Source organism: Gallus gallus, chromosome 23 (assembly GCF_016699485.2).
Source record: "Gallus gallus isolate bGalGal1 chromosome 23, bGalGal1.mat.broiler.GRCg7b, whole genome shotgun sequence".
Classification (NCBI taxonomy): domain Eukaryota; kingdom Metazoa; phylum Chordata; class Aves; order Galliformes; family Phasianidae; genus Gallus; species Gallus gallus.
In genome coordinates, this window is record NC_052554.1 from 3,149,537 (window position 1) to 3,169,930 (window position 20,394).

Here is a 20,394-nt window from a genome sequence, read left to right on the forward strand (position 1 = left end):
TTTTAGTAGAACATGCTCAGTAACATGCTGAGCCCCTGCAGCTGTTCTGGCTCTAAATGAAACATTCCGATTCATTCGTGTGCTGGAGGGGAGCTTTCCCAACACTCACCCCTTGGGGACCCCAAACTCCTCTCCCCTCCCATGGGCCGGGGGGGTCACTGTGCTCTGTGTTCAGAGCCAGGACTGTGGGCATGCAGCTGTTGTTGGGGAAGCTCAGCGGGATGGGAGGGAGGAGGATGAGGGCTTTCTGGGACACTCAACCCCAGGAGCGCTGGGGACGCAGCCACTGCTTTTTGCTGAAGCGCAGCACCCTGGAAAGTGGCCTTTTACTGCAGGGGGCCCAAGGCAGCACTGAGCCGTGGGGGGCATTAAAAGCAGGGCTGGCACGGCAGGGAAAAAAGGGCAGCAATTAAATGCTGTCTCCGTGCAGGGCTTGGGAGCGATGGGAGGAAAGTATGCTAATGGCCAGGGGGAGCGAAGCAACCACAGCCCGTGCAAATCTGCACATCTCTTCATGACTTTGTTTGCCTTGAAGGATTCTGGCTGGTTTGTGCCAGCTTGAAAGCAAGGCTGTGGTGTCCCATCATCACTGCGAGGTGTGCAGGATTGGCTGCTTGCCTCCCTGCGCACGTGGTGCTGGGCACGTTCTGGATGGAGCAACTGCTGGTAGTGCTGATGCATTTGAAACCCTTTGGTTCTCATGAGTGGTGCTGCTGGGACAGCAGAGAGAAAACCGCTGTGTTTCCATTGCCCTTTGCTTTGGTGTCCCAGCGTGAAGTGGCAGAAGGGGCCACAGATTAGACCCAGCGTTTGAGGATACAAAGATGGAGCTGTTGGAAGCTGGGATTAGCTCATCAATCTCCTCTGGAGCGTGTTTTGCTGTTGGAAAATGCTGATGTGGTGGAATGGAAATGTGCCCCTGGAATCCACTCGTCTGTAATGAATGGTGACAGCCGGCGTAGGCGACCCTGGCCCCATGTCCCCTGATGGGGAAGCAACACCACCTCCCTGGGGATGGCCCGAATTCTCAGCACGTTTGCTGTTCAGTCTCATGAAATATCCCCTGGGCACCTCTCTGCCCATGGTAGCCGCAAGGGCTGGCGCTCAGGCTCTGCTGCCAGGATGCCTGGACTGCTGTGGGTGCAGCCAGGGTTCTGTCTGATGTGCTTGGTTTTCCTGAGCACAGAGTTGGGCTGAAGTCCCTGGTGCTCTGTATGAGTGCTCAGGGCTCCCCAGCAATAACTCATTGCTGTTAGGGCACGTGCAGCCCATTACCTGCTCTCCAGGGCTTGCTGCCAAAGACAAGGAGGAGCTGCCCTCAGCTTTCATCCCATGGTCTGATGCTGTGCAGAAGGAGGGAGGCTCGTGGGGGAGGAGGGCTGAGAGGATGGGGGGGCCCTTCTGAGGTGCTTGTGGTGTGCGGGTGCCTGCCTATTCTGTGCTCTCCTTCCCTGCACGCTGCCCTAGAGCCCCACTTTCTCCATCAAAGAAAAGCTGCTTGTGCAATATGTGCCATTCTCTTTGTTTGCACGCTTGCCAGGAGGAACTACTATTCTTACTCCTATTACCCGTAAGTAATTGTCATTCTCTCTCTCCTCCTTCCCTCCTGCCCCCCTTGCTCTGCTGCTCTCCACTCCAACAAGTCCTTTTCTCTGTCAAGTACATCTTAAGGGCCTCTTTGGCTTGGGAAAATAATGCTTCTGAGCTCATTAGGACGGAAGGCAGTGTAAGCAGAAAGGGTCAGATACCCAGCATGGCTGTGCTCCTGCTGAGGTGGCTGATTCCTGCTTGAATTCAGGGTTCTGGCAGCATCCTGCAGCGTCCTTTCCCCACCAGCGTGAGGTCCCTCAGGTGGTGTGGGCTCAGGTCTCCTGCTGGTCCTGCCCCCACTGACAGAAGCGGACACTGAGGATGCATAGCTGGGGCTGCTGCAGCCTGCAGGAGATGCTCCGTGTGGAGCTGCAGCTGGATTGGGGCACCAGAATACCAAAGCACCGGGGGAAATAAGCTGTCCTGCAGCCCTGAATAAGCCAGAGCTTGGGGAGCTGGTTTGGGGTCTGGCAGTGATGCTGGTTCAGCCTCACTCTTTTCCCCTTTGCATCTCCCTGCAGCAAACCTGTCAACATGACCAAAGCAACAATTAATTACCGCCACGAGAAGACACACATGATGAGTGCCATCGACCGGAGCTTCACGGACCAGAGCACGCTGCAGGAGGATGAGAGGCTGGGGCTGTCCTTCATGGACACCCACAACTACAGCAACCGTGGTAAGGACCGGGAGCTGCAGTGTTCCCATTGCTGTAAGTGTCAGAGCAGCAGTGTGCCCCGCTTGGCCCTTTGGCTCTGAGCACAGCTGTGCACAGCTGTGGGGTTTGGAGGGTTAAAGAGGCACAGCCTTCATATCAGAGGGAGACTGATAACTGAACACCCACTGGAGTATGCGACTCGGCACTGATTTAGTTGTAAAATAACTCGTTCAGTGCCTCAGTTTCAAACATATGCTAATAACATCTGTTACAGTAACTCCAAGATGCTGCTTTACACACAGCTCTTCTCCACCGATGCTGGATTAATATGATTCCTGGCATTGTCTCGCAGACAGTAGAAGCCCAGAGGGCAAACTTTTCCTCCTTTTAATACATCTGTATAAGTGTATTATTTTTCAGTTACTGTCCTACTGGGGCTCCTGGAAACACTCATAGCCAGGCTGGTTTGTACTGAGATTTTTCTCCATCTTGGAGCTAGAATAGCCAGCCGTGCTGAGCTTCTTATGGGAGTGGGGCTGTAGGGCTGGATCCTGCTCACACCTGGGCCAGGGCTGCTGTCCTGCTCTGCTGCATGCTGCTCTTCTGCTGGTCCTTGCCTCAGTTTTCTTGCATTTAAGCAAAGCCAGGAATGCTTCTCATAAAGGGTCCTCGGTGTGTGACCGTGCAGATCCCAGCATGGAGCTGCTGGCAAACTGCAACACCCACAGTTCTTTCTATCAAACCTGATGGAGAAGGGCTCTGTGTAGGCTGCATGAGGAACCAGAGGTGCCAGCACAAGTGAGGGGCTGATCCTTGCATTGAGCAGACCCCCCCCCAAAAAAAGCCTGGCAGCTCTGAGCGAGCCAGCATAGGTGGTTTTTATAAGTGTTGTTAGGGAAACCACATCCAGGGCTGCACTGTCACAGCAGAGCTGCTCGCTGGCACTGTGAGGTCTGCAGCAGCCGCCTCTCTTGGCAGCAATGAGGAGCATCAGTTCTCGTGCAAACCCAAATTTCAGGATCGTGTGTGCTGGCCGTGCAGCAGCCCTGTGGGGTGAACATGGGTGAGCTGTGCCAGTAATTATATGGCACTGGCATAAACTGGGTAAAACACTGTGTAAGCTCATGCATTAACCCACAGCAAAGCCCATTTGTGTCAGTGCTGGAAATAAGAGGATGGTATCCAGCAGTGAGGAAAATTAACCATTAGGCTGGGCTGGGGACTTTGGCAATGTAGTTCTTTGAGTCAGGACTTTAAGTGAATATTTATGCATGTAGCTTGTGCTGGTCCGGATGGGAGGTAAGTGCTCGAATCAATGAGTTGTAAGCAGTGAGCCCTCTTAAGATCTTGCCCACTGGTTTCTAAGAGGTGTGCTGTGGTTTTGAGAGTTGTGCTGTGGTCCTAAGAGGCTGTAATGGCCCTTGCCAGCTTTGGGCTGCAGGAACAGCTGCAGAGAGTATGATGGGGTTTGGACCACCTTAGGCACCCTGAGAGGGACCAGTGGTGGGGCAGCCCCAGCTTCTTCTGGAGAACTTCACTGTCCTCCCTCTGTGGGTGTGAGGGGCTGACGGGGACATGGGAGCAATGCCTCAGACCCTGATGGTCTCCTTTTGTCCCTCCTCTTTTGCAGGTGACCAGCGCAGCAGTGTGGTCAATGAGTCCAGCAGCCTGCTGGGGGGATCTCCTCGCCGCCAGTGTGGCCGCAAAGGGTCCCCGTATCACACTGGGCAGCTGCACCCCGCCGTGCGCGTGGCAGATCTCCTCCAACACATCAACCAGATGAAGACAGCAGAAGGCTACGGCTTCAAGCAGGAGTATGAGGTGAGAGCGTCGTGTGCTGCGTTTTGAGGAGGGTACATCATAGGATGGATGAGGACTCCGGGATGTGGCAAGGTGGTGTACGGGACCCTTGTGCAGCAGGATGACCTGGAGCTACGATGCTCTGGAGGGAGGGAGCTGGAGATCACAGCTCTCTGAGCTCCCTTAGGTGTCAGCACAGGAGCTATTCCTGCTTTTTCTGGCTGAGTCTTGATTGGGTTTCCGGCTGCTCTCTGTTTAACCAGCAGCTGAAAAGCAAGGTGAGCTGAAGCAGCTCTGCCAGCCCTGCAGTAGGTCACCCAGCATCTTCTGCTGGTGCTGGAGGTGCTTCTCCTTGCTCAGGTCCTCCTGGGCAAATGCCAAGTGGTGTCACCTCTCCACTTCTTCCCTCTCCAATCGACTCTCCCTGCAGTAAGCATGGACACAACCTGAGGATGAGCACTTTCTCTGCAAGCTGGCAGCTCCCAAGGCCATGCAGAGGCTGAAGGAGGGGCCATCCCTGCTCTTCCAAGGGAGGGACATCACCCTGATGGTTACCACTTGCATCATACCCATTCCGTCCCATTGGGCTGCAGCTCTTGTAATGGTGTGTGGAATTCTGCACAGCTCTGCTGCAGTGCACACAGCCGTGCTGATTTCCCAGCTTGCTGGTGTCCCACAGTTCTGGTGATTGAAATTTCCCAGTGAAATTACTGTTTAATGTTCAGTTGTTTCAAGTGCAGGAGCTTTTTTCCCCCCTTTTTCATGTATTGGACAAACCAGGGCTGGCTATAATCATTAGTGCTCCTTGAAAAGCTGCTGTATGTTCTTGGAACCTAGTCATTTGAAAGCACTCAGATATTATGGGAGGGGAGAAAACATGTAATTTCCTTCCACTTTCCTCCTCTTACGCCAATCTATGAATGTTACTGTTATTACATGCAAACCTGTTCTGTGCTGGGGAGAGAAGGGTCTGGGGAGATTTAAATAAAAAAAAAAGAGAGAGAGAAAAAACAAACTAGAAAAAAAAACCAAGCAGTATGTAATTTGCTGGAAAATAGGGCATTTTGTGGATGCAACAGAAGTGGAGAGCTGGCAGAACTGCTATGGAATCAAGGCCTCTGCTCTGATCCCTGGGAGGGTTTTGGAGGTAGGGGTGTCCCCAGAGCCCTGTCCTCGGGCTGTGACAGCTGTCTCTCCTTACAGAGCTTCTTTGAAGGCTGGGATGCTTCAAAGAAGAAAGACAAGACCAAAGGGAGACAGGATCACGTGTCGACGTGTAAGTGTGCATAGCAAAGGCTTGAACGCCCTGAACAGTGTGAAAAGCCTTCTAAAGGGCTGGGTTTTATTTTGTTGCATTGTGTCTGGTCTATGGCAAGGAATAAACCGATGGGGTTTGGCTGCTGAGGGGCAGCAGAAAGCTCCTTGCTCAGCAGGGGCTGTGGCCTGGGAGCTCCCATTGGGCTACAGCAGTGGAGGAAACAGCACCTTCTCCTCTTGCCTTCCAGATGACCGCCACCGTGTGAAGCTCCATCCACTGCTGGGCGATCCCAACTCGGATTACATCAACGCCAACTACATTGATGTAAGCAGGGACAGATCCGTGGGGCTGAGCTTCCTGAGGGCATCGGGGCCTGTTCCCTGCAGGGAGCTCAGGAAGAGCACACCACGTGTCCCTGAAGAGCCCTCCTGCTTTATGTCCATCAGCGATTTGTGCTCGTTTCTGTTGCTGTCCCCTGCAGCTGTATCTGTCTTTCATCCTCAGCTCCTGTCTGTCTCTGCTTTCTCATTCCCTTTTCCATGCTTTCTGCATGGCTCCAGGATTGCTGTCCTCTGTAGTCAGAGGATGCAGAGGTGGTGGAGGAACATGGGGACGGGCTGGGGGTTTGCACTGTGCTGAGGTGGCCCCCCCTGCTCCCAGCAGTGCATGAATCTGAACAGAGCTTGGCTCTTGGAATGATGTCCCCTGTCCCCTCCAGCAATGCCAAGCCCAGGGGCAAAGTGAGGGAGAGGACAGGGGCTCTGTAGGCTCCTTGGAAGTTGCAGGTGCTGCTTCCAGATCTGGGCCAGGATGGTGATCCTTCTCTGCTGCTCAGAGGACGTTGTCCAGCAAGAGGGTTCTGATGCCACTGTGATGGGCTCCCTGTGCCCAAGCAGTGTCCCCGTGCCTGTCCCTGTGTGTCCTTCCTGCCCTGTGGCTCTGTCCTGCCTCTCGAGCTCTGCCTCACTAATGTCTCTGTCTCTGATCTTTCTCTCTCAAACCTGTGTCCGAATGGGATCGTTCAGATTCGGATTAACCGAGAAGTAAGTAGATGGTTCCCTGCTCCTCTGCTCCAGGCCATGGGGCCGTTGCTCCACGTAAAGGTGTAAAATTGCACCTGTGAGAGGCAGGCTTGGTAAAACACATGGAAAGATTGGGGACAGGGAGAGAGGTGAGGTCTCCAGCTTCTGCCACTGTCACCTCCATGTGTGTGATATACGGGAACAATGGCCAAGGCTGCTGGCAGGAATGGGACACCTGGTGCCCGTGGGTCCCTGTCCCTGTGGCACTGGCCTCACTGGGAGATGCTCTGCTGCTTGGGCTGACGTGTCTGTGTTGAGAGCCAGCGATGCTCGCAGTGCAATGGGATGCAGGAGGGGAGTGGGGCCATCACCCCATGCCACGTGGCTGTTGCAGGCTGGGATGTGTATTATTCATTGGGCTCTTGTGACAGCGTGGCCACACCTTGGTCTGGGGCGTTTTGCAGGTGCTAGTCTGCAAAGTGGATGCAGGCTTGGGTGGGGGGTGTCACACCCTTTGCTAAGTCATAGGATGTGATCCAGGCTAGCAAGGAATGCTGCAGCAGCGTTGTGCTGGTGGCACAGCTGACCTGGGCACCTGCTGCTGCTGACCAGGCAGGGTTTTGTTGGGCAGTGCTTGAGTGCCCCATGTCCTATCTGTCGGGCCTTACACCTCTGCTTCTCTTGCAGGGTTATCACAGGTCCAACCACTTCATCGCCACCCAAGGTGAGTTGTCCGCTCTCTCTTTGCTCACTGCAAGCAGTGATTCAGCAGCCAGATTTTGTCCCTGGGGTATTGGGTCTTGTCTGTGCAAGAAGGGGGAGAAACAGTCTAATCTGGGGACAAATGGGGTAATAGCAAAGCAGACTTGGTCAGCAGTCCCAGTGCATGCAACTTAAGCCTGAGGACCACATTTTCCTCATGTCCATAGGTCCTAAGCAGGAGATGGTGTACGACTTCTGGCGCATGGTGTGGCAGGAGCACTGTTCCAGCATCGTGATGATAACCAAGCTGGTGGAAGTGGGCCGGGTAAGGGTCTCCTGTGCTATGTGTGCCTCCAGGTTCTGGTTCTGCAATGTGCTCTGTGGGAGCCAAAAACCCACCCCATCCCTTCCTTGCAGGTGAAATGCTCCAAATATTGGCCGGATGACTCGGAGATGTATGGGGACATCAAGATCACCTTGGTGAAGTCAGAGATGCTGGCAGAGTACGCCGTGCGGACCTTTGCTCTCGAGAGGGTGCGCTCCCTGCCCACGCCAGCCCATGCAAACAGACAAACCTTGAGCATCTTTAACCATTCCTCGTTGGCATTTACCAATACCCTGCTTATTTACCCCAGTGTGGGGCTTTCTCCACCTTTTGGAGGTGCCACCCCCAAGTGTGTCCTCCCTTTCCACTTTCTGTTGCAAGCCTGGTCCTGGCTCTGCCCTCAGCCCATGCACGTGGCTCAGGGTGAGCACTGTGTAATTGCAAAGGAGGATAAGTGTGCTTTTTCCCTCCAGGCTGCAATGTGGGTAATGTGGCAGTTAGTTTCCAGCGTGGTACCTGGGGATGGAGGCAATGCAATTCACCTCTTAATCTGCAGGAATGTGAAATCACTGTCTGGTTAGGAGGCAGGTAGCAAAGATGCTTGTGGAACAGATCCAGGGTGCCTCAGGGCTGCTGCCTTCTCTGCTTGTTTTTAACCTTCTTGCATCTGAGGAGCAGAGGGCCATAGGGCTCCTGGAGTGACTGGCCATAGTGAGGCTGGGAAAATCTTTGATTCCTAAGGAAATGAGGTGTTTAGGTGTCAGGGGCAGGATTTTTGCCCTCCCTGCTGTAAAGACCCTTCTGTTTTCAGTAGCATCCCTTCTGCAGGGCTTTTACCCCAAGGGTTTGCACCGGGCAGCTGAACAGCTCGGGGGCTCTTCACGATGCATCCTCCCCATTACAGTTGCCACAGCTTCACGCAACATCAATCTGTCTGCCCCGTGCCCACATGCTGTATTGCCCTCCTTTGCAGCGAGGTTACTCAGCCCGGCACGAAGTGAAGCAGTTCCACTTCACATCCTGGCCTGAGCACGGCGTCCCCTACCACGCCACGGGGCTGCTGGCCTTCATCCGCCGTGTGAAGGCATCCACACCACCCGATGCTGGCCCCATCGTCATCCACTGCAGGTGGGCATGAGGACCATCCCCATCCCGGGTGGGTTTTGGGGGTGCTGGGTTGTGCATGCGGCAGCAGGATGTGTTACAGGTGAGTGCTCAGCCTTTGAAAAGCTCAGAGTCAGCCTGAAATATTCAGCAGGGGAAATGGGGAATAGAAAGGAAGAGCTGAGGCAGGAATGGAGCTGGGATTTGTTTGGTGTTGAGCTGTAAGAAGTCATCCCCAGGGCTGTGGGTTGGAGGTGGCATGGGAGGACGGCTGGCTTGGCCACGGTGATGGCTGGATTGAAATGCTGTGTTTGCCCAAAGGGGAGGAGAGCAGGGCTGGATGTTGTTCCCCATCCCTGCAGGGTGTCCCTGGTTCAGCCGAGGGAAAGCAGAGCAGAGCTGTGATTTTTCCATCCTCGCGCAGGCGTCCCCGTGTGACAGGTTAATGGCTCTTCCTCTGCTGGGCAAACAAGGAAGATCTGATGAACGGGAGGGATTTTTTTATTTGATTTCTCCCTGTCAATTGCCTCATCAGTATTCATTCACTGGCAGCAGCGAGTGTGATTAGCTCCTGTAGTCTGTAATCACTGATAATCACGACGAATGATTCATCAGCCCCAGAAATTAGGATTTCACTGCAGAAGACTTTGTGGGAAAGGAGCAGGGGGGGCAGCTGTGTGCTGGGGGGCTCAAAGGGCTCAGCCTCTCTCACATTTTGGCTGCGTGTGTGAAAGTGCCAGGATTTGGGCTGCTGCCTGGTCTGGCTGCAGGCAGAGCACTGTGCTCAGGGCTTGGTGCTGAGCATCCTCCTGCAGCATCCTTTGGGAGGGGACTGTTGGCACTCAGGTGTTTCTTGCAAAGAGCATCGATTGCAGCTGTGCTCAAGCATTTCTTACCCTTCGCTGCGTGCTTCTCCCCTCCCTTGCACAGCACTGTCCCTGCAGCAACACGTGGATGCAGACGGATGGGGTGGATGCAGGGAAAGCCAGGCTGAGGGCTGTGTTACGGAGGCATGTGCCATCCTCCAGCCCTCTGCAGACCTTGCTGGTGCCTGGGGCTTTGTGTGGTGCCATATGCTCTGGGTACACATTAGCTTTGTTTTCCCCTTCTCAAGTGCTGGCACGGGGAGGACCGGCTGCTACATCGTTCTGGATGTTATGCTGGACATGGCCGAGTGTGAGGGTGTTGTGGACATCTACAACTGTGTGAAGACGCTGTGCTCACGGAGGATCAACATGATACAGACAGAGGTGAGCAGGGTTGGTGCATCGTACTGCTGATGCCAGAGCCAAGAAAGGCTGTAGAGCACCTCCAGCTGAGGTCATGTTTCATAGAAAGCCAGCACCCATCCCATTGCTTTTCAGCCTTTGGAGGGTGATTTGCTTAGAGCTGGCAGAGCTGCAGCAGCAGAACATGAGGGTGTTTTGCTCCCTGCAGGCTGCCCTGGCCTTGCATGAATTATCTTGCAGAGAAGGGGCTGGGTGGTGGGAGAAGGGGAACTTCCCCAGCTCAGCCTCTTCCTTTCCCCACAGGAGCAGTACATCTTCATCCACGATGCCATCCTGGAAGCCTGCCTGTGTGGTGAAACCAGCATCCCTGCCAGCGAGTTCAAGCCCACCTACAAGGAGATGGTGAGGATTGAGCCGCAGAGCAATTCCTCACAGCTGCGGGAGGAGTTCCAGGTGAGCGACCCCAGAACCAACACATCCCCTCCCAGACTCCCAGCTGAGCCAAGGGGGGGGATTTGGGGACTGGCTCCAGCGAGGAGGGAGCTAAGAGGAGATTGCGTCCCCACAGACCTTGAACTCGGTGACTCCCCACCTGGATGTGGAAGAGTGCAGCATCGCCCTCCTGCCCCGCAACCGGGAGAGGAACCGCAGCATGGACGTCCTGCCGCCGGACCGATGCCTTCCCTTCCTCATCTCCGTGGATGGAGACAGCAACAACTACATCAACGCGGCCTTAACTGATGTACGTGTGCTCTGTGGAGGAGGAAGGGGCTGGCTCAGGTCTGGGGTCCTCGTGCCATGCTGTGAACCTCCTTGGGTGGTGTGGGGGCTTGGAGGTGGGATGGGGTGAGCCTCAGTGTCCTTCTGGGTGGAAAAGCTGAGTTGCTTGGGCTGCTGACCCTTGGGTATGAGGGAGCTGGGCCTTTAGAGGGGATGTGGGGAGGTCTGGTGCAGTTTTGGCATTTACTGCCTATCCTGCAGCCATGCAGCCTGCAAAACGCAGCCTGAGCCCCATTTCAGTGCAGGAGTGGGCATGCCGTGGGTGGTGGGGTTGAGGTAAGCTGAGGGGTGGCTTTTCGTGCCAAACCTTGTACAAAATGAGGCTGTGAATTCATGCTGAACAAGTGCTCAAAGATGTTGGTACGTGTCGGCCCCAGCCTGCAGAGGGAGGGCAGGGATCTCCATAGCGGGGTCCCTCACCCCATCTTTGTGCAGTGACATCTTGTTCATCTCAGGAGGGCTTTTCATCTCTCACAAAGGAAGGTCAGGGCATCGTCTTCATTTATTTTGTAGTGAAGCTGAAGCACAGAAAAAGGAGGGAGTTGTTAGTGCTGAGCATCCCTGAGTGCAGCCAGCTTCCCATGGCGCGTGCTTCCTGTCCATTCTGCTGCAACCTTGAGGGGCTTCCAGGTGGTCCCAAAGCCACCGTGTGTCCCCTTGTGCAATCAGAAAGGCCACCCATCATGGAAAAGCAATTCGCTGCCTGCTGATGATTGCAAAGCAGAGCAGAGAGGCTCAGAGTGTGAGTGACAGGTCGTTTGTCACCAAAACCACTTCCCTTTGGGTGAGGTGGGTGCTTTGGCTGAGCCCTACAGAGCTGTGTGCTCCAGCCAGCCTGCCCCCCTCCCTTCCCTTCCCAGCAGCTGAGCACCTCCTGGCTCAGCCCTGTGTTATTCCTCCCTGTTGGGTGATACATCTCCCTGTGTCTTCATACAGACCTTGTACCTGCATTTGCCTGCAGCAGAAGCAGTTTCTACACCAGAGGTGGCTGCTGATGGCTCGGGAGCAGCAGATGGAGGCTGTGACTGTAGCACGGTGGCAGCTTTGTTTTCATCTTGCTTGGGGTCTGCATATCCATTTTGTGTTTATACATCACTGAGCCTCCCTCCCTTAATCTCTGCTATGGGGACAGCCAGGGTCAGAGAATAGATGTTTCTGTACAGACGCAAAAAGCCCTTTGGATGGAATTCTCGCTGAAGGGATAAAACCCATTTGCCTCTTTAGGGGGAAAAAAAAAAAGAAAGAAAAAAAAGCCTCATTTTCTTTAAGTGCCAAAGTGGTTTGCTCAGTAAGTCTGTCTGTCTGTCAGATCACATTGATCCATGCTGAGCGTTGTGGTGCCATTGGCAAAGCCATGGCACTGTCATTGACACTGGTGCAGAAGTGCTGCGGGTGCTGGAGATGTGCATGGCAAGGATGGAATCCACTCACTCCGGAGCTCAGAGGGCAGAGAGAGAGATTGGATGTGATGCACAGTGAGGGCATTTCCATGAGCTGAATGAGAAGGCTTTGCAGCAGCGGGAGGACTCGCTGTTAGCTCAGCTGCACTAATTCACCAGCACAGGGTGTGCGTGGCTCTGTTTGTGCTTCCAAGGAGGTTTGAGCTGCAGTGTGTTAATGTGAAAGTGATTGATGCCCAGCTGTGGACTCGCAGTCCTTTCGCAGGCTGGTGTGGGGATGGCTGAGGGGACACAGCTCAGCTTTGCTGCTCCCATTTTGCAGGGGGAGCTTCTCTGGGTTGCTGCTGGGTGTGATGGAGAGGCAGAGATCCCACCTTCCTTCCTGGAGACCTCCACTTCTTTCTTTTCTCCTCTTTCGCTCCCTCCCTCCCTCATTTGAAGGGGCTATATTTTAAGCAGAGAGCTGAAGCACTCTCTCATTTTCTAGAGGCCTTTCATTCTGGTTCCCTTTCCTCCCCAAAAAGAAAACTACTTACTGTTCCTGCTGCTTGGGGTGCCCAGAGGTGCTGGGATGTGGGACCAACGATGTTATGGGTGATGCAGTGGCACTTTTGCTCATGTCTGGGGCAGTCCAGCTGCATTTGTTCGTAGATCCAAAGTGACTTCCCTTTCCTAGTTATGTGTATGAAACACCTCTCCCTGTGAGAACCATCCCCACCACAGGCAGAGACAACCCAGACCTGCTTTTCCTGGACATGGATCTCCCAGCACCCAGATTGAGGCCATGCCAGGGAGACCAGCACTGCTCGAGCATAGAGAAGGTGGCTTTGCTGGCCCTCAGCACCGGTTGCAGTGGGTTTTTAGAGTGTGACAGCAGTGGCTTCAGTGCTGCCACAGTGTCCTTAACCACGCTGCTCTTTCTCCTTGCAGAGCTACACTAAGAGTGCTGCCTTCATTGTCACCCTGCACCCGCTGCAGAACACCACCACCGACTTCTGGAGGTTGGTGTATGACTATGGCTGCACCTCCATCGTTATGCTCAACCAGCTGAACCAGTCCAACTCCGCCTGGGTGAGTGCTGCCAGCAGCCCTGCATGTGGCTCTGTCCTGCCTCGACGTTGGGTTGGCATCGTAGAACCATAGTCTTTGCAAATGCCCAAAGGAGATGTAATTTAACAGGACAAAGGAAAGCTTGGGGGGTAAAGAGCTGATTTAATTCTTCTTTTAGGAAGGGAAAACTGAGGCATGGGGGATTTTGCTGGTTCACACAGAGTTTTTGGTTAAGCTTGGCCCAAAATGGGGCTCCCCTGGTTCTTCATGGAAGGCTACACCACCAGGAACATATTTTGCTAGTGAGGTGCATTCTTCCATCCCTCACCTGCAGTGAGCAAGCTTATGGTGTCATTGTGCACAGTCAGCCCCCTCAGGGCTCTGCTCCGGCAGTGTTTCAGTGCCAGGCTGTCCAGTGCTTGTCTTCCAAAAGACTGGTGGTTTGTGAATGCTGCTGTATAAATCAGCCTGCTGCAGAGTGGGTGTCCTGCAGGTTTGTTGTGTGATGGGAGGTGCAGATCTGCTGAGCTGGAAGAGAGATGTCCGCTGTCACCTGTTCCCTGTGGAGAAGGGACAGAAGCCCTCTGCCAAGGAGGCTGGGGAGCTGGAGCTGTGCCACAGCTAGAGCAGATGTAGAAGTCCACTCTGGGTCTGTAATGTTAATTCAATGAGGAAACTTAGTGGATTTTTACATAAAATTAGCATTATAAACACATAGTGGATGTCGGAGAAGACTTCATTAGCTGGCTAATTTTACAAGGTGAGACCAGATACACAATGTAAATGACCCCAAATGGCAGTTACACCATTTGTCACAAGGATGCCATGAACGGAGCACCAGTCCTGTGTTGTGTCTCCAGCACTTGGATCCACACCCACAGCTCCACGTGCTCTCATGGTACTGTCTGCACCATGACCATGCAGCAAAAGCATTGGCTGAACCCAGCTGTAAGGGACCACAGCAGCAGTGGGAAAAAATACCCAGCATTTCATTTCTTTTTCCCACCTGTTCTTTCATTCCCAGTTCAGAAATGCCCAGCAGGAGCTGCCTGTCCCCTGCAGCATGGCAGGACAGCTGCTATCCCACAGCACCATCCTAGCCAGGACTGTGCCATATTTCTTCATTATTCAGCCCTGTCTCTCTCTAGATGTCTATTCTTCAGGGATGTCTGTGTGTAACAGTATTTAGCTGGATCTTAAATGTTTACCAGTTTAGGACCAACAGCTAATAAATCAGCCTTTACGGCAGGCAGCTTTGAAAGGTGACTTAGAGGGTATATCCCTCACTTGAACTGTGTCTTGCTGAAGGAAGTTTTAATATCCAAATTATAGCTCTGAGTCTAGAAGGCTTAGAGATCTTGGAGATTTATAGCCCCTATTAATAACCAATTATTTCTCAAACACATTTGCCATGCAGTTAGGCCCAAGCCGTTAGATGGCCTGAAATGCTAAATGTTCTGTTAAAGTGTGGTGACAAACATCATATATTTTGTATCGCTGCTGGTTTCCCAGCTGTCATGGTGTGAAAACAATTGCATCCGTGACCCTTGGCCAGAGCCATCCATCAGTGCCCTGCGGGACGTGGGAGGGAGCAGGAGCTGCTCTACAGCCCTTCCTTGTTGCCAGCTGATGTTGGTGTGACTTTGGGATGGTCCTGGCCATGGGCTGAGGGCCACCGTTGTGTCATCCAATGGCTAAAGCTACACTGTGCCTATTCTCCCTGCAGCCCTGCCTTCAGTACTGGCCTGAGCCTGGGCTCCAGCACTACGGCCCCATGGAGGTGGAGTACGTGTCAGGAGCAGCAGATGAGGACATCGTGTCCCGTCTCTTCCGAGTGCAGAACATAACCCGGGTGAGGCTCTCTTTGGTTTTGGGGCTCTCCTCACTGGGTGCCAGAGGAGTTTTCTCCTGTTCTACCTCCTGCTGCCCTGAATATTTCTGAGCAGGAACCCCCCCACATCTGCCAGGCTGGAGTCTGGCCCCAATTCAGCTCCGTGGATGTAATCTTCTCGCAGCCTGCTAACCAGATTTGGGTTTCCCCACTAACCAGCTTACTGGGGTATTAAGGCATGGTGCCAACGCTGCACCCCTCTGTGGACAGCAGCTCCTTGTGAGCCTCCTGGCTTCCAGCAAACACATCCCTGGGGTCCTCTGCCTGCAGGATGAGGATGTGATGGAAGAGCCCTGGAGTAGCTGAGGGCTCTGCTGCCAGGTTATGTGAGGTGCAGACAGCTCGAGGTGCTGCTGGTTAGGATAAACCACATTGATGGAGCTGCCTGGGGTGGTGGGTCCGCTGGGCTGGTGTGAGCTGTCAGGGAGAGAGGGCTCAACCATCCATCTCATTGCATTAGGAAAAGTTTTTTCCCCTTTTGCTCTATAGTTAATACATGACAAATGCATCTTGCCCTCCATGAAACCTCCAGCAGAGGCAAAAGAGGGCTCCCATGGTTTAATGCTGATGATGTTTGCTTTTCTAGCTGCAGGAGGGGCACCTGATGGTCCGGCACTTCCAGTACCTGCGGTGGTCAGCGTACAGAGACACCCCAGACTCCAAGAAGTCCTTCCTGCACCTCCTGGCCCAAGTGGAGAGGTGGCAGAAGGAGAGCGGCGATGGCAGGACTGTGGTGCACTGCTTGTGAGTGTCAGCTGGAGGGCTGTGGGCTCTGGTGTTGGGGGAGATGCCACTAGCTCACTTTTCCATAGAAATGCCCAAGTTTGGGGTGAAGCACCCTGTGATCACTGTCACAGCTCCTCCATGAGGTGTGTTCCCCCACCAACAGCAAGCAGCATCCGTGCTGTTCACTCTGGTCCCAGCCTTGTCCTCGTGTCCCCTGCATGTCACAAGCTGCAGAGGGCTGTGCCAGGAGCTGTGCATCTCCCACTGCTGGCTGCTCATCAGGCACATGCACTCTTCATCCCCTCCTCACGTACACGTGCTCTCCTCAGATGGGACCCAGCACGTTCATAGATGAGTCGAGACAGCAGGAGAGCCTTTAATCAAAAATTAATTATGGTTTCGCCCATCTTCATTAGCCAGAGGGTAATTTGAAAACATGCTTTATAAAACACCGGCGTCATGTTCGCTCATCCTCTCCCCAGTCCCCATCACTGTCAGGGATCAGACGTGGATGTGACGGATGGTTTCAATCCGGGATGGATGGTTTTGCTGCAGTGCTGGAAAAACGGGGCCAGCACCTCCAGGCAGTGCTATCCACAGTGCTCAGCCTGGGGAGAAGGGCTGGGTCACCCTGTGGATAGCAAGAGGGTCACAGAGGGTCCAGATGGCCTCTCTGGGGTCATTCAGGAAATTGGTGTGTGATTAAGAACTGAGCCCAGGTGTCTGAGCCCCAGCCCTGATGGTCCAAAAAGGCATTTTGTTGCTCTTGCCAGGCTATTGCAAGGACCAGAGGGCAGGATCACGGCTCCTGTCACCATGTGGGGATCATCCATACCACCCAGTTTATTGGGGCTCTGGGACCTATACTGGGAAGGAGGGGATGGGGAGAGATTGAGGGAACTGAATGGTGCAGGAAGATGCTCGAAGGCCATCTTCAGCCCTCACTGTGTGCTTCTCCCACCAGGAATGGGGGTGGCCGGAGTGGCACCTACTGTGCCTCCACCATGATCCTGGAGATGATCAAGTGTCACAACATGGCAGATATCTTCTATGCTGCGAAGACCCTCCGTAACTACAAGCCAAATATGGTGGAGACCTTGGTAAGCACGCTATCAGCATCCACGTGAACTGCTTCTCCCTTTGCACCTGCCTTCCTGCAAGCCTCCAGCAGGGAAAGGGGTTCTGGAGGATGCATGTACCCCAAAACACTGCTTCTTTAAGGGGCAGCTGTGGGCAGAGATCTTGTGCCCTATTCTGGGCCTGTGGTGGCTGGGTTGGGGCAGGAGCAGCGCATGGCTGTCCCCACATCTGCAGTGCTGGGCTGGTGCCTGGCGGTGGTTCAGAAGTCAGCCAGCCGGAAATATTTACCCTGCTTGGATTATAAAATCTCTTAAGTTGACAAACGCAAATCACATCCCCCACAAAACCATTTCATTAGGAATTAAATTGGAGGGGAAGGTGAGGGAGGGTACCGGAGGGGTGGAGGGAGGGCTGCAGATAATGGAAAGATGATGTGACAAGCATGAAGCCACCAGGCCCATTGGGCTAAATTACCAAGGTATTAAAAAGGCAACATTTCACATCAGGACACAAGCATTCTCCAGGCTCAAATGAACCTGAAACAGCTATTCTGGGAATCCCAATCTCCTGGAGCCACTGGAGGCTGGATCCTCCCCCTGTGTATGAGTGCAGGCCTGCAGAGAGCAGCCAGAGCGGAACGTTTCCCTCTGGATCCAGCCTATGCATCTTCCCCATCTCTGTGCCCGTGGGGTTTATTTTTGTATTATAATAAATGGAAACAATCTCTTTTCTTAATCCTAAAGCATTATGTGCTTTTAATCTAAGCTGCCCCAGCCTCCCTACTTTGAAGCCCCTCTTCCCACTCCCACCTGGGGATAATGGGATCTTTGTGCTGGTGCTCAATCTGTCATCTCTGTGCTGCTGCTGTGGATTTTGGGAGGTGAGCTCCCCCCCTTTCCTCCAGGCTCAGTCTTCCCTTGCATTGAGGATGCTCATGCCCACGAGCATCTGAAACTGGGCTTGGGGTGTTTTTCCACCTTCTGGCTGTTTTGCTCATTGGATACTTGAAAGAGCAACATCTCACTGGGAGGGGCACTTCTGATGTCTGTGCTACCCTATAGGTTTGTGTGCTATAAACTGTATGAGAATGGGAAGGCACAAGAGCAGCTCACGTAAATGAGGACAAGGATGGACAAAGCTTTTGAGCTCAAACAGTGGTTTTTTTGCTCTAAATACAGAACTGGCCGTGCTGGGCTCTTAACTCTCTCCTCTATCCCCATACAGGAGCAGTATCACTTCTGCTACGACATAGCACTGGAATACTTGGAGTCCCTGGAGACCAGATAGCACCTCGCCAGGAGGGCGAAGGCAGAGGTTTGCTTAGGGTTTGTGCCAAACTCGCGTTTTTGCACTTGGACGTTGCGTTAGTGCTGAAGGTGAGGAGGGGGAAACAGCAAAGGACCACACACAGACACAAATCGGGAGCAACAAAAGGACGTGGGGAGGTGCTGCCTGTTCTCCATCCTCTGCTCTCCGCCTTCCCTCCCACTGCTCCAAGTGCATGGCCATGGGTCGATGCTGCATCTCACCTCGTCCCATCCCTGCTGTGATGTGGAGTTGGTGAGCATGGGAGGTGGCCCTTCAGCACTGCCTGGGCCTGCTCAGACACATCTGGAACAGCTGGAGAAGACCCCAAGGGAGGGAGAGGATGGAAGGATGCAAGCCTGTTTGGGCTGGATGAATATCTGGGGAAAAGACAATTAAGACGTACGTGGAGATGAAGCTGCTCTTCAAGGAGTACTGATGGTTCTGGTGTGTTTTGCCCTGTGGGGACACTCTTTGCACTGGAGCAAAGCCCCTGAAGGAAGCTCATGGATTTGTCTACTTACCACAAGCTTGGTTTCCACTGTTGTGTTTCTGTGAATTGTGTCCTTCGTGCATTCAGCCCTGGACAGAGTGGGGGACTGTGGGATGGGAGGCAGGGGATGTGTGATGTCCCTCATGGGGACCAGCCCAGAGCCCTCTCCGTGTCCTTTGAAAGCTGCAGAACTGCTATTTCCCCTATGGCATGTCTGTCATCTCCATCCATAGTAATGAATCCTTCCTGGGGGGCTCTGAGAGCTGGGCACGCATTCCTGGTGCCCACCCAGCAGCCAGGGCCCTAAAGGCAAAATTATGGGGCTGATGTTTGAAGGCATCTGATGCCTTCTGGGTTTCATCCTGCTGCAGGTAGACAGCAGGTGCAGCGTTTGTTGTTTTTTTACCTGGAAAAGCCAGGTTGTCATCAGGCAATAGGAGCAAGCTGTGGTCAGGGCTTTCTCTCTCCAGACAACTCCATGGGGGCACAGTGAAGGGAAACAGGTTTGTCTCCAGGAGCTGGGGATGCTGCTTATCTTGGGGGCTGAGCACAACCCTCTGTTAGTCATTTTTTGGGAAGTAGAGAAAACCAGATGAGAAACTAGCATCCCCGTGCTGGAAATTACATATGGGCATCCACATCCCTCATTGCCATCTCCCCTGGGCAGCAGAACCTTCCCACCCTTGCTGCCTTCATACCCACATCACCATCCAAAGCCCAGCAGATGCTGTTTGGTTGCACCAGTCTGCAGCACGAAGGTCTCTGAGCCAAAGTGGCTTCTCCAAGGATGAGCAAAGCCCTGAGAAACTTCCACCTGCTCTCTAAGGGTGGAAGGCCATAAGATCCATCTCTCCCCTTGGAGGATTTGCCTGGATACATGGCTCACCCACATCCTTGCTGAGTAACTAGCACAGCTTGACAACACTTTATCCAAGGGCTATGCAACACATTCCCCTTTGTTCCCATCCCTGCTGTGTGCCAGTGTTGCCTTGTGACCAAACAGTCTCATTGCTCCAGCTGGGGTTGGTAACACAAGTGGTTCAGGGGATGCTGGTGCTCTCATTGCAGCTGTTGCATGGGGTTGGTCAGCATTCCTTTCTCTCCAGCACCACATCCATGCTGCCTGGGGGATGCAGATGCTGGAATTGCTGCTTGCAGATGGAGTTTGGTCAGAAAAAAAGTGGTGAAAAAAAAGCATGAAACCCCATGTTGTCCAGGGGAGAGAGCAGAGAATGGAGGAATGGCATATATGTTGGATCCATGTTTCAGAAGTGAGGGTTCTTTTGTTTTGGTATCTCCTTGCTGGATGTCTCTGGGTTTTTAGGGCAGACTTTGGAATCAAAGTGCTGTAAAAACAAATGCATCTCCAGCCCCTACTGGGATGCTCACGTGACAAGAGGTGAGGGCAGCCTGTACATAGGAATATATAGAGAGAAATATATATATAAAAATATAAATACTGTTCTTAAGATGGATAATGTTTATTGGTATTACAGGTTCGAGTGGTGCTTTTATTTTTTCCCTTTATAAATGTCCTCATGGAGGGGACATGAAGGACCCGGGGGGGTGGGGGGGGGGGCAGAGGAGGGACGTGTCTGATGTGGGTTGTACCACACACATCCAGCTGTTGTTGACTGTTTCTTTGGTTTGGGGGTTTTAGTTTTCTTTTTTTTTTTTAATTATTATTATTTTTGGCTTTCTTTCCTTTTGAGAAAAATCAGTTGCATAAATAAATGTTCCAAATTTGCGATGGCCTCTGGCTTTCTCATAGGCTGGCATTGGGATGGGACTTGGAGGAACCTGCTCTAGAGGGAGGTGTCCCTGCCCTATAGCAGGGGGTGGGGGTGGATAAAGATCCCTTCCAACCCAAACAGTCATATGATTTAAGGGGAGGAGGAAGAGGGAAAAAAAAAAAAAAAGAAGAGAGATGGCCATACCTTGGTTCATTCAAGGATGTTTTTGGGAACAGGTACAAGGCCAG

The 20,394-nt window shown here is 53.1% G+C and overlaps 1 protein-coding gene across 11 annotated transcripts in view; it reads left to right on the top strand.

Moving 5' to 3' along the window:
• PTPRU (protein tyrosine phosphatase, receptor type U) overlaps positions 1 to 20,160 on the top strand; it is a 46,138-nt gene extending 25,978 nt beyond the window's left edge. For 2 of the 11 annotated variants that reach the window (XM_046903511.1, XM_046903512.1), the window contains exons 15-32: positions 1,541 to 1,570; positions 2,112 to 2,302; positions 3,879 to 4,069; positions 5,252 to 5,324; positions 5,554 to 5,630; positions 6,332 to 6,349; positions 7,016 to 7,052; positions 7,258 to 7,355; positions 7,448 to 7,564; positions 8,329 to 8,483; positions 9,574 to 9,709; positions 9,992 to 10,141; positions 10,257 to 10,430; positions 12,799 to 12,939; positions 14,645 to 14,770; positions 15,396 to 15,553; positions 16,500 to 16,635; positions 17,840 to 20,160. In XM_046903511.1, the coding sequence (XP_046759467.1) occupies positions 1,541 to 1,570; positions 2,112 to 2,302; positions 3,879 to 4,069; positions 5,252 to 5,324; positions 5,554 to 5,630; positions 6,332 to 6,349; positions 7,016 to 7,052; positions 7,258 to 7,355; positions 7,448 to 7,564; positions 8,329 to 8,483; positions 9,574 to 9,709; positions 9,992 to 10,141; positions 10,257 to 10,430; positions 12,799 to 12,939; positions 14,645 to 14,770; positions 15,396 to 15,553; positions 16,500 to 16,635; positions 17,840 to 17,902 (2,071 nt within the window). In that variant the 3' untranslated portion in view covers positions 17,903 to 20,160. The remainder of the gene's footprint in view (positions 1 to 1,540; positions 1,571 to 2,111; positions 2,303 to 3,878; positions 4,070 to 5,251; positions 5,325 to 5,553; positions 5,631 to 6,331; positions 6,350 to 7,015; positions 7,053 to 7,257; positions 7,356 to 7,447; positions 7,565 to 8,328; positions 8,484 to 9,573; positions 9,710 to 9,991; positions 10,142 to 10,256; positions 10,431 to 12,798; positions 12,940 to 14,644; positions 14,771 to 15,395; positions 15,554 to 16,499; positions 16,636 to 17,839) is intronic. The other 9 variants (XM_046903518.1, XM_046903519.1, XM_046903520.1 and 6 more) reach the window with 7 other exon arrangements.
• The last annotated feature ends 234 nt before the right edge of the window (positions 20,161 to 20,394 follow it).